The 16,428-nt window shown below is 46.4% G+C and overlaps 1 protein-coding gene across 3 annotated transcripts in view; it reads right to left on the reverse strand.

The window, feature by feature from the left end:
• Window positions 1-16,428, reverse strand: part of LOC147709322 (spermatogenesis-associated protein 7 homolog) — a 1,261,012-nt gene that overhangs the window by 425,129 nt on the left and 819,455 nt on the right. For 2 of the 3 annotated variants that reach the window (XM_086925461.1, XM_086925462.1), the window contains exon 8: window positions 701-762. The exons of the other annotated variant lie outside the window; for it this stretch is intronic. In XM_086925461.1, coding sequence (XP_086781587.1) covers window positions 701-762 — 62 coding nt within the window. The remainder of the gene's footprint in view (window positions 1-700; window positions 763-16,428) is intronic. 3 annotated transcript variants of the gene reach the window in all.

The raw sequence follows: 16,428 nt of genomic DNA on the forward strand, positions 1-16,428 counted from the left end.
AATGACTTGGGAGGCAGGTGTTAGTCACTTTGTTAGGTATATAGAATTAACAAACAACTGTGCTTCTGCTGGTCTCTAAAGTAGAGAAACAGTGCCACCATGAGGCAGAGTATCATAAATGACGGTGTTGACAATCAAGTGTTGGTGCCGAGCATCGGAAATCACTGGCTCAAATTAAGCACTGCAGCTACCATTCCACCTCAATGCCCTGTCTATAGAAACCTTTATGAGGTAGAAGATCACAGGAGAAGCAAACACTTTCCTTTATGGCATGTGAACAGTGGGAAACAAATATTACACTATTGCGATATCGCAGATCCAGATTTTAAACACAGTTATTCACGCTATCGACTCTCTATGAAAGGCGTACATATCAATAGAATTTTCTGAGATTTATAGAAGTGAAACAGGTCAGAAGCTGAGGAAAGAATCAAAAGCAAAGGTTTCCAGAAGCAGGGGCCAGGATTGAAAATTACGGCCATCTCATTCTCCTCTCAGAAATGCTTAATGTGTCTGAGAGTATCAAGCTAGAAATATGTGACTGTCTAACTAGATTTTGCATATTTGGTCTCAGCACGCGGATACTACTGTTACTAGAATATTTTCTTCATCCAAGTATCTGCAATTTACCTATTTGGCAAGCTATTTCTTTTTTGAGAGCGATAAAATACTAGACATTAAACATACAGGTTTTACTCACTTTGCCAGAATTTGTGATCGCTGAGCGTTAGGTTCTTGGAATTTTAACATGTCTCGCTCTTCCTAAAATATCAAATCCAGATAAAAAGTTAGTGATGTAGGATGTCCACGCAACAACCCACATACAGCCAGGAAAGCCACATTGAGCAAATGCTGGTCAAATGAATACACAAAGATAGCTGTGATTAAGATTATCTATCTATCTATCTATCTATCTATCTATCTATCTATCTATCTATCTATCTATCTATCTATCTATCTATTTGCACGAAGGTTTTAAATACATTTTACAAACAAGCATTAGCAAAGGCAAGAGGGTGGCAGCCAAGGTCAGTCTGGTGTTAGTTAGCCAAGACCTTTTGATTTTTACTAAAATTCAATGTAAATTATAGTTACTTATGAATGAATAAATGAAGGTCATTTAATATAGCGCACAGTTATATTAGTCTGTTGTCTCTCTCTGTTATGCCAGTAAAAATAAATATGGCCTAATAAAACAGGTTAATTGCAACAAATGCAGTAATAATTGCAGATTCACATATTTTTTACTACAATGCAAAGCTCAACTCCTATATTAGGACATTAGTAGAGTGCCACATGATGCCCCTTCTGGACTTGAGGATCATTCTGATGTTGGATCTCCACTGGTTACACTATGGATCTATGCAATGAGACTGCATTCTGGTGGGTCTGCTTGAATACATATTCTTACAACTAATGCACTGGTGTAAACCGCATGGTGTGTGGCATAAACCATATATGCATATTTATTTCCTTCTGCAGAGGATAGACCACCCAACACTGTTAAATTCTCTTGTAAGCCTATGTACTTCACATTATTACCCAAATTGCATGTATGTAAATGAATCGTGGCCAATGTGTTTGAGCTCCATTGATCTGAAGAGCGAACATCATTTCCATTAAAAAGCCTGATCTTGCCTTTATTGTTTTAGTCTCTCATTTTCCCCTTCTAGTTATGAGTAACCTAGCACCTATTACAAATTTTGGCTTAATTATTGTCAGCATGGAGGGAAGTTCAAGTGACCAATCAGCTCTGCAATTGTGAAAATTGCAGAGCTAATTGGTCACTTGAACTTCCCTTGATTTTTATAAGTGAGCTGTAGTTGGGAGAGTGCTCAATCTAAATCTGACATACAAAGTGCAATAAGAGGGATGAGACACAACAATGCACTTCACGATTTGTCGCACAAAAATGAATGCTATCTTCAGTGCTTAATTTTAAAACAAAAAAAGGTGATCAATCAGGAAAAAGGCCTCTTGCACCATATTTTGCCACTGGAACCAAAGAGGAGGCCAGCCAACTAATGATTTTAGGCCAATTCTCAGTCCTGAGTACAAGTGGGAGTAGGTCCAGCCCTTCAGGTGTCAAGTACGAGGTCCAATCCTCTTCAGTTCTTCTGCAGGTCCAAAAAGGTTTATACTGAGCAGTGGGTGAGATACCCTTTATGGCATTTACTACCCAGCGGGTTACAGTGACTACCTAACCAATGAGAAAGAAGTTCCCATGGACAAACCGTCCCACTTTTGAAGAATATCCTGTTTGCCTTACTGCAAACTATCTCACAGTGCACTATTCGAAGGCAAATCTAATAATCTGAACTGATTGTGGGACCAGCTCACTCACCCACTGGGCTGGTGCCAAACTGGATGCAGACTAGAGGACCTACAGAACAATAGGCTTCACTTCCCCTGGCCTCCCTTGGCACTTAACTGTGAATGGACTGGCTTCACCCTAGTCCTTTTCAATATAATGAAGTTCTTGGACCCTCCCCAGCTGTCCTTCCTGAGTTGATATCTGTCACATATCTCACATCTAGGTCTTGTTGCAAAAAGGCCTAAGCCATTGTTTCTGCTCTGGAAGTAGTTTTCACTCCTCATTAAGTGAAAGCACTGGCAGGGCCATCTGCCAGCAAGCTAATAGTAACTTGTCCACTACAAACTCAGCCAGGTAAAGTGTAACTTATTAAAAGTCAATTTTCCTGATTATGTATAAAAAAGCAACTGAATTTGATTTATAATAAACATTTAAAATAGTGTTTGTAATATTCCAGTAGCTTCTCCCAAATTGGAGATAGCACGATTATGATTTTTGAAACTATAATTTTTATCATAGAACAGTTACATCCTTTCACAAGGAAAAACTTTTTGGAGCTAGTCACTGTAGTTACAGGCCAGCATTAATTGAATCTTTGCATGTACCACCTTTAAATACTGGGCACCAACACCTTGCGAGCTACAAGGATTAATTGGGGGTTACTTGTTTATTACTTAAAATGTAGGTTTCTTTCCTGCCTGTCAAATATTGTTATTTGACAGCTTTGCCTGCAGGTTTAAAAGATGCTGGAGTCAGGCTACACAGAGAAGCCTGAAGCTATGTTCCCTTTGTCAGTCTAGTGATAGTACAATGTGTGCAGCAGTCCACAGCAAACTTAACCTTTATATGCCATTAGTGCATTTCTTGTACCATAAATTTACTCCCTTTCTGGGAAGCTACATATTCAGTTTAGGAGTTAGCCAATGTTATCATGCTTTATGGGTCACAGCACATAAACAATGGACTGAGTACCAGTGCCCCAGTGAGTTGAAAATCAGCAGTATTATTCCAAAACAAATTGGGAGATCATATAAAAGAGGCACTTTTTTTACATGTATTGACACTGTTTTACCTGCAAATACATCTTTACTATTATTAATAGTCTCTTAACTTAAGGCATTATTCATGCATGTATTATATAAATGATAATTCTGCCTTTATTTTATTACTTATTTTTTTTATTTATTCCAAAGGTTTTATTGGTATGGCTTATGCTAGGAGCAATAAAACTATTTATCTGAAATAAACAGGTTAATATTAGATTCCTTATCTTAGAATATCCCCAGGCGTCAGACTGGATCCGGAAACTTTTGCGTAGCAGTACCCTTGCGCGTCATCCTCAGTTCCACGTCTGTTGTCGGCGTCATTGGCGCAGGGATGATGTCGCCGGAGTACTTAGACACCGCCCTCGCGCGCTGACGTCAGTTCTTCTTTTTTCCGCGCCATCAGGCGCCGATCTGGAAAAAGTTGTACCCTTGGTCAATTTTTGACTAACTTTTTCGATCCCTTTTGATCATCTTTCGAAGTCACTTGACTCCGACGGTGCCGGTAGGGATGCCTGGGTTCAAACCCTGCGTTGATTGCAGCCGACTGATATCGGTTACCGACCCCCATCGCCGGTGCCTTCACTGTCTGGGCTCCGACCACGACGACAAGTCCTGCTCCGACTGCCGGGCCCTGACGTCCAAAGCTAGAAGGGAGCGGACCCGCAAGCGACTCGAGCTCAGGCAGTCAGCCCCGCGCCGCTTGAGGTCCCGGTCCGGAAGGAGGTCGAGGAACCGGTGGCAGGGCCGGAGTCACCACAGTTTCGGGAGTCGTCGTCAGTCTTTGGGCTCCAAGTCCTCAGGTAAGAGGCACAAGAATTCGAAGAGGCAAAATCGCTCTTCTGACTCCCCCTGACGCTCGGGCGACTTGGCCGGGGATTCGGGCGACACCGCCCCGCGGCTCCGCCGGAGCCTCAGGCGTCGCGGCCCATTCCATACCCGCCGGTACCTAGGCAGAACGCGACGCCGGAGGAGATCGAGGCCTTCCTCATGGCCATGAGGTCGCTCACTCCTCCGTCGGGTTCTGCGGCGCCATCGGACCAAGCTGCCCCGACTAGGTCCCCAAGAGGGCCGGGTGCTTCGGCCCTGGCGCCGTCGGGTGCTTCGGCCCCGGCGCCGTCGGCGACTTCCGTCTCGACGACGCAGGGCACCGCCAGATCCGGCTCCAGATCGTCCCCGGTCGACCTCACGACCTCTCCGGCACCGGCCCCCAGGGTGTCGCCCCCGGTGCCGTCCCAGGACGACGCCGTGTCTGGTCCTACTCTCAATTCTGGTCCGGCGTCAAAGCGGCTCCGCTCGGTGCCGTATTTGATGCTGCTAGGAGATTTCTACTTCTACGACCCGGCCCCATCCTTTAAACCTGAGTATCAGGAGATAGGTGGCGAGGAGGATTGGGAGGGGTCCGAGGACCCTCTGGCAAGTGAGTGCCAGTCTTCTCAGGACTGGACAGGTGAGCTAGGGGAGGCCAGTGGTCTGGACACTTCGCCCCACACTGGTTTTGTCTCTCCTCCTACCGTGGCTACGGAGGAGGGGGCTGCCTATAGTGTGGTGCTGACGCAGGCTGCCAAGGCCTTGGGCCTTGAGCTCCCCGTCATGGCCGTGAGGACTAACCTCCTCACTGAGGTCCTTAAACCGTGTGCAAGCTCAGCTGAGCCTCTCCTGCCGTTTAATGAGGCCTTGTCAGATGTTCTTCTGGGCACTTGGTCCAAGCCCGCTACAGGTCTGCCTGTAGATAGGAACGTGGCCAGGCGCCGGCTCCGGGCGACCCTTGCTACCTGTCCACCCACCCCACCCCAGAGAGCCTGGTCATCCAGGCCTCTAACTCCCAAACTGCATTTCCGACAGCTCCCCCCGATCGGGAATCCAAGAGGTACGAACAGTATGGTAAAAAGATGTTCTCGTCACTTAGTTTGGGGTTGCAGTCAGCCAACACCACGTGCCTCTTGGGAAATTACATCCACTCTCTTTCGGACACGGTCACGGACGTGCTGCCACAATGTCCGGAGGGGGTCGGAATAAACTCACCCAAGCCCTTGTGGAGGGTCGAGATGCGGCATGGTATTCCATCTGGTGTGGGCTGGATACCACAGACTCGCTGGGCAGGGCGATGGCAACGACGGTGGCGATTCATCGCCACGCCTGGCTGAGGTCCGCCAACTTTTCGGCTGATGTCCAAAACACCCTTAAGGCCATGTCTTTGGCAGACAGTGCACTTGAGCGCTTTAAGGACTCCAGGGCTACGGCCAAGTCCTTGGGCCTCTCGGCCCCGCGCCAGCAAACTGTTGCCTTTCGCTCCTTTCGTGGCCAAGGAAGGGGCGCCCTCACACGTCCTGCCAGCCACGGCCCGCAGACTAAAATCCAGTGCGGTGGCGGACGTGGTAACCGCCGTGGCGGCAGTCGGGAACAACAGCGAGGTCAGTCCACACCTAGCCCTGCAGCATCTGCCTCAAAACCCTCCTAGTCTGAGCTTTTAGGCCCATGTGATGCCAGTGGGGGGCAGGGTTCGCCATCACATCCTCCACCGTCACACCGTCACATCGGACAGGTGGGTGCTGCAAATCGTCCAAAGGGGCTACTCCGTCCCCTTCGAGGTGACCCCTCCAAGGTGACCCCTCCAGCCATGCCACCGCAGTACCACCGCGTGTCGGGGGATCACTTGAGTCTTCTGTGAGAGGAAGTTACAGCCCTCTTGGCCAAGGGGGCCATCGAGCGCGTTCCTGGGCCAGAAGTAGGGTGTGGTTGTTACTCCCGCTACTTTCTGGTTCCCAAGAAGGGCAAAGGGGGCCTACACCCTATCTTGGACCTGCAGAATGTCAACGGCTTCCTCCGGAAAGAGAAGTTCAAGATGCTGACTTTGGCTCAGGTCTTAGCTGCCCTGGACCCGGGAGACTGGATGGTAGCGTTGGACTTGCAGGACGCTTATTTTCACACCCCCTCCTGCCAGCCCACCGGCGTTACCTGCGGTTCACGGTAGGCCACGAGCACTTTCAGTTTACCGTGCTCCCCTTCGGCCGTACCAGCGCCCCACGGGTGTTCACGAAAGTGATGGCGGTGGTCGCAGCTCACCTGCGCAGGTTAGGGGTTTCAGTCTTCCCCTACCTCGACGACTGGTTTTTGAAGGCATGCTCGCCCCAGACAGTCGACAGCCACCTCCAGACTACGGCCGACCTCCTGCACCTGCTGGGGTTCTCCATCAATGTGCCGAAGTCACACCTGTGTCCCTCTCAGAAGCTCCTCTTCATCGGAGCGGTTCTAGACTCGGCGCAGTTTAGGGGTTATCCACCCGAACAGCGGGTTTGGGATATTCAGGCTCGGATTCCGATCTTTCAGCCGTTATCCCGAGTTTCGGTCAGGTTGACGCTGCAGCTTCTGGGGCTGATGGCCTCCTGCATCCTTCTGGTGCATCACGCCCGGTGGCGGATGCGGGCTCTGCAGTGGGACCTGAAGTTTAAGTGGGTCCAGCATCAGGGCAACTTGTCCAACCATGTCTTGATCTCGGAGGGCACTGCAAGACAGTTACAGTGGTGGCTCACGGACCGCGATTGGGTCAGTGGCAGATCCCTCTCCCTACCCCAACAGGAGCACGTAGTTGTGACGGACGCTTCCCTCCAGGGCTGGGGGGCCACGTGGGAGAGGCGGAGATCAGAGGCCTCTGTTCTCCGGCGGAGTCCCGGCTCCACATGAACCTTCTGGAGCTGCGGGCGATCCGGCTTGCACTGAAGGCATTCCTCCCCTCTGTCCGGGGGAGTGTAGAGCAGGTGTTCACGGACAACACCACCACCATGAGGTACTGCAACAAACAGGGCAGGGTGGGGTCGTGGACCCTATGCCAGGAGGCTCTGCGCCTCTGGCAGTGGCGGGAACATCAGGGCGTGACCCTGGTGGTTCAACACCTGGCAGGTTCCCTGAACGCCAGGGCGGACAAACTCAGCCTTCGGTGCATGATGGATTACGAATGGCGTCTGAACTCGGACGTGGCGCAAGGCCTCTTTCAGCAGTGGGGAGAGCCTTGGTTAGATCTATTCGCCACAGAAGAGAACGCGCATTGTCATCAGTTCTGCGCGTTATAATTTCCAATGCGGCACTCGCTCGGAGACGCTTTTCGTCGCAAGTGGAGCTGCGGTCTGTTGTACGCCTTTCCGCCTGTACCACTTCAGCCCAGAGTGCTGAAGAAGATCAGACGCGACCGGGCCCAAGTTATCATTGTGGCTCCAGACTGGGCACGAAGATACTGGTATCCCGAGCTACTCAGCATGTCTGTCGATCCCCCAATTCGTCTGCCTCTTCAGGAGGACCTTCTGTCGCAGCAGCAGGGGACGGTCCTCCACCCAAACCTGTCCAGTCTCCACTTACATGCGTGGAGATTGAGCGGCGGCAGTTGAGGCCCTTTGACTTGCCTCCTGAAGTCTGTGATGTGATTCTGGCAGCCAAGCGTCCCTCCACAAAATCAGTATTTGCCTGCAGGTGGAACAAATTTGTGGCATGGTGCACAGCAAAGGCTGTGGATCTCGTTTCTGCCCCTCTTTCAGAGGTTTTCCTCTTTCTTCTCTCTCTTGCCCAGCAGGGCTCTGCTCTGGGCACTATCAAGGGCTACCTCTCTGCTATTTCCGCCTTCTTAAGGCTCCTTGATCAGCCCTCTTTGTTGAATTCCCCAGTTGTAAATAGGTTTTTGAAGGGCATCACTCATATGTTTCCCCCTGTTCCTTTCGTGATGCCTCAGTGGGACTTAAACCTTGTTCTGACCTATCGGATGTGCGCTCCTTTCGAGCCACTTCATAACTGTCCTCTTCGTCTTCTTACCCTGAAGACTGCATTCCTGGTTGCCATCACCTCTGCCAGGAGGGTCAGTGAGCTCCTGGCTCTTTCCTCTAAACCTCCCATCCTTTCTGTCCATCCGGACAAAGTTGTGTTGCGGATGTGACCCTCTTTCCTGCCCAAAGTAGTCACAGCCTTCCATATCAGGCAGTCCATCACATTGCCCACCTTCTTTCCGCCTCCGCATCCCTCGAAAGAGGAAGAGAGGCTCCACCGTATGGACCCAAAACGTGTGCTCTCATTCTATTTGGATCGCACACGCCAGTTCTGGGTGGATGACCAACTCTTTGTTGGTTACGTGAGCGCTAAGAAAGGTCGGGCGGTGCACAAGCGGACCATCTGTCGGTGAGTCGTGTTGTGCATCAAGGTATGCTACTCCTTGGCTAAAAAGGAGCCTTCTGTTGGGTTGAGGGCGCATTCTACTCGGGCCACGGCGGCTACCACTGCCCTGGGTCGGGGAGTCCCCTTGCAGGACATCTGTCAGGCAGCTACATGGGCCTCGCTGCACACGCTTGCAAGACACTACTGCCTGGACAGCCAAGTCCGGATAGATGGCTTCTTTGGCCGTTCCGTTCTCCAGGACTTTCTGGTGTGATCATTGGTTCGCAGACCCACCACCGGGGTTGGTATTGCTGGGGTAGCTATTCTAAGGTAAGGAATCTAATACTAACCTGTTTCTTTCAGATGCACAAGTTACTTACCTTTGGTAACGATATATCTGTAAGAAACAGTAGTTAGTATTAGATTCCTTACCGCCCCACCCATCCTCCCCGTTCTGCGAACCGATATCTAGGGTTAAGGTCATCCCCTTTCAGGGCCCTAGTTTCATGGCACCAGTATTGGTTTTTATCATGGCTCTGCGTTTCTGGAGCGGAAAAGCTATGTATAAGAACTGACGTCAGCGCGCGAGGGCGGCGTCTAAGTACTGCGGTGACGTCATCCTGGCGCCAACGACGCCGACAACGGACGCGGAGCCGCAGACGACGCCTACCGACGCGCAAGGGTACTGCTACGCAAAAGTTTCCGGATCCAGTCTGACGCCTGGGGATATTCTAAGGTAAGGAATCTAATACTCACTACTGTTTCTTACAGATATATCGTTACCGAAGGTAAGTAACTTGTGCATTCTTGCATTAATATAAGCTTTGTTAAGATGACCCTATTGCCAGCTCTCAGAAACAGGCAGAGTTGAAAAAAGGAACAAGCCCATTTTGCAATGTTCCAAGTGGTGGACAAGATTTCATACATTGGCTACTTGCAGCTTCAGGATGAAAAAGGTGTGACACCCATGGATAAATGCAAACAGATATACGTTTACGAAAACTAGCAACATTCTGAATTTCAGCAAGGGGTCATTTGTGTAAATCACTCAAAGTTTTACCAAAGAAACTAATTGATGAATTTTATAAAATAGTGAGAGTAAGAAGGAAAATATAGGTAATAGTGTTTTCATCTATGAGTTTTAGTACAGAAGCCAAATCGTAGGAAGGAAAGCTGTGCTTTTTCTAAATGTGCACAAGAATCTGAGTTTTATAGTTGGCGTTATTTTTACCACTCAGAATTTAAAATTCCCCATAATATCAGGTGATTCTGATGACATTTTTCAAAATGTGTTTTTTGTACATATGTATTAAAAAATGTCCTAACAATCTGCATTCTCACTTTTATACATGCTCCCATGTGAGTGGGCCTATTGTATGGGATAGGAAAGGTTTATAAATGCAACCATGTGAAGAGAGGAAATGATGACTTGATAGGATAAGTCTACTGTAGAGGTGGTCTGCTATATCTTGGCCTGGGTCAGCTGGCCCTCAAGGAAACCTCCAACTCCTAATCTAAGGGTATGTGGCTTGTGTGGATTCTACCATATCCCCCACATTTATTATTACCCAGAATGCCCTACAAATATTACACTTTGGGTGGAATAACAGAATGCACTCACTTTTCGCCAGGGACAGGAAACGCCCAAAAGCACAGCATGGATATGTCATAGCTACATTACTTAGGTCTGGGGTCAGTTCCCACTGAAGGAAGCATACCAACACCAAATATGTTTGAAAAGTAGATACCTAGGGCAGGCCTGGGAAGTGAAGCTTGAGAGGATCTCACTACTTTTTCTTACCCAGAATGCCCTGCAAATGTCAAACTTCATCACATAATTTCCTAACAATTCTGTGGGGGAAATCCTAGAATCTTTGGGGAACAATAAAATCTGATGATCCAGTAATCCCAGATTTCTCCCAATAAAAATGGTATCCAACTTGTTTGCATTGGCCTGTCACCCTGGACAGGAAGACGGTACCATGGAAAAGCCATGATTTGTGCTTTGAATTCAAGTCGTAGTTGAGATGCGGGTAAGTGCAAAATTTGGGGAATGGGGTTGGACGAATCGAAGGAAACCTACAAACCCCCAAAATTTCTCAAAAGTATATACCCAGGAGAGAGCAGGTTGGGATGACATGCAAGGATTCGATTACCTTTTCTCACTCAGAATGCCATGTAAACGTTACACGCTGGGTAAATGCACAGAATTTCCTAACATTTCTGTGAGCCCAAAATCACTGGGAATGATAAAGGTCCTATAACCTGCATTCTCATACTTCTCACTATTAAAATGGTACCCAACTTGGACGGGTGGGCCTATCCTCCGGCATAACTAAACACCCAAAACACAGTGTGGAAACGTCAAGATTTTTGCTTTAAATTAAGAAATTTCTTAGGACAAAGTTTATTGCAGTGTTAGGACCTAAATTCGCCAGAATCCAGAAGATTGCCCTCACATTTATGCAGAGGAAAGTTCCAGAATCTGAAGGAAATTACAAATATCCTACCACCTAGCTTGTTCCAATAAAAATGGCCGCTCACTTGTTTGGATGGACCCTTCACCATTGACTGGAAAGGCCCAAAAAAGCATAGTGGAATTGTTTGGGCTGTAGGTAGCTGCTCATAGTTAAACCGTTTGCCGAAGCACTCTGTAAAGTAACGACGTTTTGTACAATGACAATATACAAGCACATTCCAGAACACCAATATGACAGAAGTGAACAAAGTTCCACAAGATGAGTAAATCTTGAAGTCTTTAATGAAGAGTACAGCCAGCCGACACGTGTTTCATCGCCTTCGCGATTCCTCAGGGCTGAAACAGACAAATGAGTAGCATATAGCACATTCTTTGAACAGATATATTACCATACCAGACCATGTTGTCTGGACATTATATACATGTAGTCAATGCTTCCTCCAGCAGTGAACATACAGTGAATTGTTCAAGCTCGTTTTGCTAGTGCCACCACATTACATCCGTGTCGAATAGGGTGTCTACAGTCGAAGTTCTATGAAGACGTGAGTATGGGTGATAGTGATAGTGATTGTGATGGGTTTGTGTGGACGGAATTAGTTACTCAATATATGTGTTCAATGATCCCAATGACACATAGAGACAAATCCTGCTACGCAGCGAGAGTGTCCTAACCGTGTGCGGCTCTTACATCCTTCTTGCCAACCTTGTGAAATAGTGCAAAATTTGTGTCATTGCGAAAACATACCTAGATGGCCGTGTCAACATCAGAAGGTCTGTGATATTGTTGAGAGAAAAATAAAATCGGAGAAATCTCATCACTAACCACACTTGAGTGATATTAGGGCAAGATATCACCATAATGAGATTGTCCAAAAAGAACTGTACGTCGACTCACCGCTTAACTGGTGATAATTCCGACCCAGCCGGGCCTTCCACTAGTAGCACTGGTTTGAGTGCGTCCAGAAGCGGTGACAGTCCTAATATTTGTGACACAATCAGGGTAAAATATGTCACTGTAGATATATATTGTTGAGATCGTCCATTGTTAGACCAGGCAGACTTTGCCTGCGCAAAGAATGTCACAAAGATTCTCTCACTAGAATAATATTGTTATAAATGCATGCGGTGGAATTCCCTATCTAACATTATTTGCCGGGATATTACCATCTATTGGCCACAAATCCGTTACATACGTCGAGTATTCTGTATTAACCTATATACGGTGATTCTACTCCACTTACATATATCTAAAAGGAATATGCGTCTAAGTTGGGCTCGGAAATCACTCGGGGTTCTTCACCAAAAACTCGGACCTTCTGTGGTTAGACAGAGTGCTGTTTGAAGAGAATAAAGCTCACATCAGTAACTACTATATATAGTTATACTAGCGTGAATATAGGGGTCAGAGAGTGCTCGCTATCTTACCAAAGTCAATTCTTTTGACAGGTAACCTGATGCGGTTTAAAATTCAGAGTTAGAGAGTGTTCGCAGTCTCATCAAAGTCAATTCTTTTGCCACCGTATATAGGTTAATACAGAATACTCGACGTATGTAACGGATTTGTGGCCAATAGATGGTAATATCCCGGCAAATCTCAACAATATATATCTACAGTGACATATTTTACCCTGATTGTGTCACAAATATTAGGACTGTCACCGCTTCTGGACGCACTCAAACCAGTGCTACTAGTGGAAGGCCCGGCTGGGTCGGAATTATCACCAGTTAAGCGGTGAGTCGACGTACAGTTCTTTTTGGACAGTCTCATTATGGTGATATCTTGCCCTAATATCACTCAAGTGTGGTTAGTGATGAGATTTCTCCGATTTTATTTTTCTCTCAACAATATCACAGACCTTCTGATGTTGACACGGCCATCTAGGTATGTTTTCGCAATGACACAAATTTTGCACTATTTCACAAGGTTGGCATGAAGGATGTAAGAGCCGCACACGGTTAGGACACTCTCGCTGCGTAGCAGGATTTGTCTCTATGTGTCATTGGGATCATTGAACACATATATTGAGTAACTAATTCCGTCCACACAAACCCATCACAATCACTATCACTATCACCCATACTCACGTCTTCATAGAACTTCGACTGTAGACACCCTATTCGACACGGATGTGTTGTGGTGGCACTAGCAAAACGAGCTTGAACAATTCACTGTATGTTCACTGCTGGAGGAAGCATTGACTACATGTATATAATGTCCAGACAACATGGTCTGGTATGGTAATATATCTGTTCAAAGAATGTGCTATATGCTACTCATTTGTCTGTTTCAGCCCTGAGGAATCGCGAAGGCGATGAAACACGTGTCGGCTGGCTGTACTCTTCATTAAAGACTTCAAGATTTACTCATCTTGTGGAACTTTGTTCACTTCTGTCATATTGGTGTTCTGGAATGTGCTTGTATATTGTCATTGTACAAAACGTCGTTACTTTACAGAGTGCTTCGGCAAACGGTTTACTTGATAGGAGTAGTTCTTTACTCACAGGAGTGGTTTGGGTTTGTCCACTCGCCGTATAGCACCTGGAGAATTTATGTTATTTTGAAACCATATGCGTATGAACAGGAAGTGCACCCCTTTTACTGATACAAAAACCTTCGGTCTTCTAGCTGCTCATAGTTGACTGACATCTAGGGAAACTCATGAACCCATGACTTTCCAGAAAGCAAGAAAACAAGGGGAAATGATGATTGCCTAGATTGCCTGGGTCAGATGAAGTTTTCCTGTGCAGAATAATCTACAAACACTAGACTATGCCTGGGGTTGACCTGCCCCTAGTGAAACTTACCACCCGTACATATTTCTGAAAACTAGCAATCCATGGAAATGCCGTGTTGTGTTGCTTCCATGAAACCACCATTTTGTCCTACCCAGAATGCCATGGAAATGTCCAAGTATTTGTGAAATACACTTGTTTTCCTCGATTGTATGTGACAGAAAACTCCAGAACTTGCAGCCAAATGCAAAGGTCCTACCAATTTGGATTCTCACTTGTCGTCTGCTTGTACCACATTTGCTGGTGGTCTTATTATGCTGGACAGGCAACTGGACCATGGCAAATTAATGTGATCCTCATTCTTCAAGTTTTGGTCTGGTCACATGGATTAAGCACACCCCTTCTTGAGGCACAATGTTTTTGTGAAACTGGACAATGTAGGAAGCAAAACTTCTGTCATTGGCAGAATATTTCTGAGATTTCATTCACATAATTGTTGGGAATTTGTGTTTTTTTGACTAGTACTTTCACATTTGCAGTGTACTTAGGGAGACAAAAATGTGTAGGAATATCCAAAAGTCACGCCAGCATATCTAGTTCTCAGGAATGCCCAGGGCTAGTATGGTTACCTAGGGGCCAGTGGACTCTGGGTACAAATGCTGTAGCCATTCCAATGGAAAGTACACTTTCCATTGGAATGGCTACAGCACTTGGACCCATTTGGTGTTTATATGCATTGTTTTGATGGTCACATGGCTTTTTTAGACAAATAAATTATATGAAGTCCGTTTAGGCCATACCACCATTGATTATCATTGGTCTCTAGTTTTCACAAGTGCCCGGGTTGCTAGTGTTCCTTGGGTGAATGCTGTCTCACAGCATAACTACTGCAGCCATTTCACATGATATATGAGAGGACATTTGGTGCTTTTAGGCATATATTTGACATTTAAAGAGCATTCTGAGTAAAATAGTGTGCAGAGATCAATGCAAGTCAGATCACCCTGGACTTCTTTAGCCCACTAGTTGTCATAAATACCCATGATTAGTATGGTTCTCTGGGTGCCTGATGACCCAAGGCCAAAATACTTTGACCACCCCTCTTGAAAGGAAATTGGGATTTCTTTTGATGTATTCACAGGGGGAAGAAAGAGCTTCTGCTATCTGGAGATCAGAGGTGCAACTTGTTGGCAGGACCCACCAGCCCCATTTTCTTTCTTTTTATGGACACAAATCACTGGTATACCATAGGCTTTCTGTTGCCCTGTGGTGGGCAGATTAGGGGAAAATCCACCAGAAGGACACAAGTATTGTATGGGCTTTAGGGGTGGAGGGGTGCAGCCCCATGGTAGGACAGTTGGCACCACAGAAAGTCTGTTTGGGTGAGGTGTGGAGGCATGTAGCCAAATGCAAGGGCACCTAGACCCCAACCCAATCACTATTCATGATGTTTAGTGACTTTTTGTTGCCCCTTGGGCAAGATGGATTTGGGTTAGAACCCCAATCTCCCACCAGGGCAGTATAAAGACTACTAAGTTCTTTTTTCTAGAGGAGGGGAGCCATCAGGGCTATACTACCATTAAAAAAATACCTGATGGACTAGTGTGGATCTGGGCTCAAAGATCTGTCTCCCAGAGTAGGGATCCACTAGGGAGAGCTACCACTGGAAAGGAAAGTGAAGAGTCTTCTCTTTCAAACGGTACATCTCCTGTCCAAATGGCTGATCTCTTGCTTAAATGTACTTTCCCCGCTCATGTAAGCACCAACGGGATTCCATCTCCTAGGTACGAGAACATGATCTCTACATCCTATGCACTCGAGATGTAATGTGGAGGACATTGAGGGCTACAACTGTCTGCTTTGAAGGGGTTAGGATATCATGCCAAACATTTTGTGCCCAAGTTGCCCTATTAGTGGTAAGGTTCTATCCTGTTGCTGGCATTTCTATTTCGATCCATTTTCTCTAGCCATTTTGCCAAAGAGTTCTGAGAGAGAGAGTGCCATTCTCCATCAAAGTCACTTTTATCCTGTATTGAGCCAGAAGTATACCCAGTGCAAGGAACGTGAGCTGGATCTTCAGGCACATTATCCAGAAGAAACATCTTTGCTGATTCTTGCAATTACAACACAGACATTTTAGTGCAGAACTCACTACTTCCTCCAAGAAAGATTAAATCATTCCACATTCCCACCATGTGTACCAAAAATCTTCTGTCACCACAGGACACATAGGATAGCTCGAAAACTAAAGGATCACATTCTGAGTATTATGCTGGGAGCTTTATAAGCCCTTATAAGACATATATTCGGAATTAGTTTCAATCTGTTATTGCATCAACATTTTTGTGTGTTTGCACACTCTCATCTTTTCCATGTCCATGATTTGGAGCAAAGGTCTTCTTTACATCTTATTTTTACATTGACTAATTATTGTCCAGGTTTCAGTCTAATCTTTTTGTACACAGTAGATATGTATTTCCTGAACCCAGTGCCCGCAAGGCCACATTTAGAGTATTTGTTTCAGGTACCCTATGGAACAAACCCCAAGTTTTGCTAGCCCTGAATGCCATTGTGGTGAAATGAAAGAAACCTCAAACATGTGTGCCACACCAATTAGTGAAATCATCACAGGCAAATTCTCTCAATTTGATTCTCTCCATTTTGTCAGGACTGAGATATCTAAAATATTTTCACCCTTCTGGGCGGTCCTAATGATCTTGACG

This window comes from Lissotriton vulgaris, chromosome 6 (assembly GCF_964263255.1).
Source record: "Lissotriton vulgaris chromosome 6, aLisVul1.2, whole genome shotgun sequence".
NCBI classification, from domain to species: Eukaryota; Metazoa; Chordata; class Amphibia; order Caudata; family Salamandridae; genus Lissotriton; species Lissotriton vulgaris.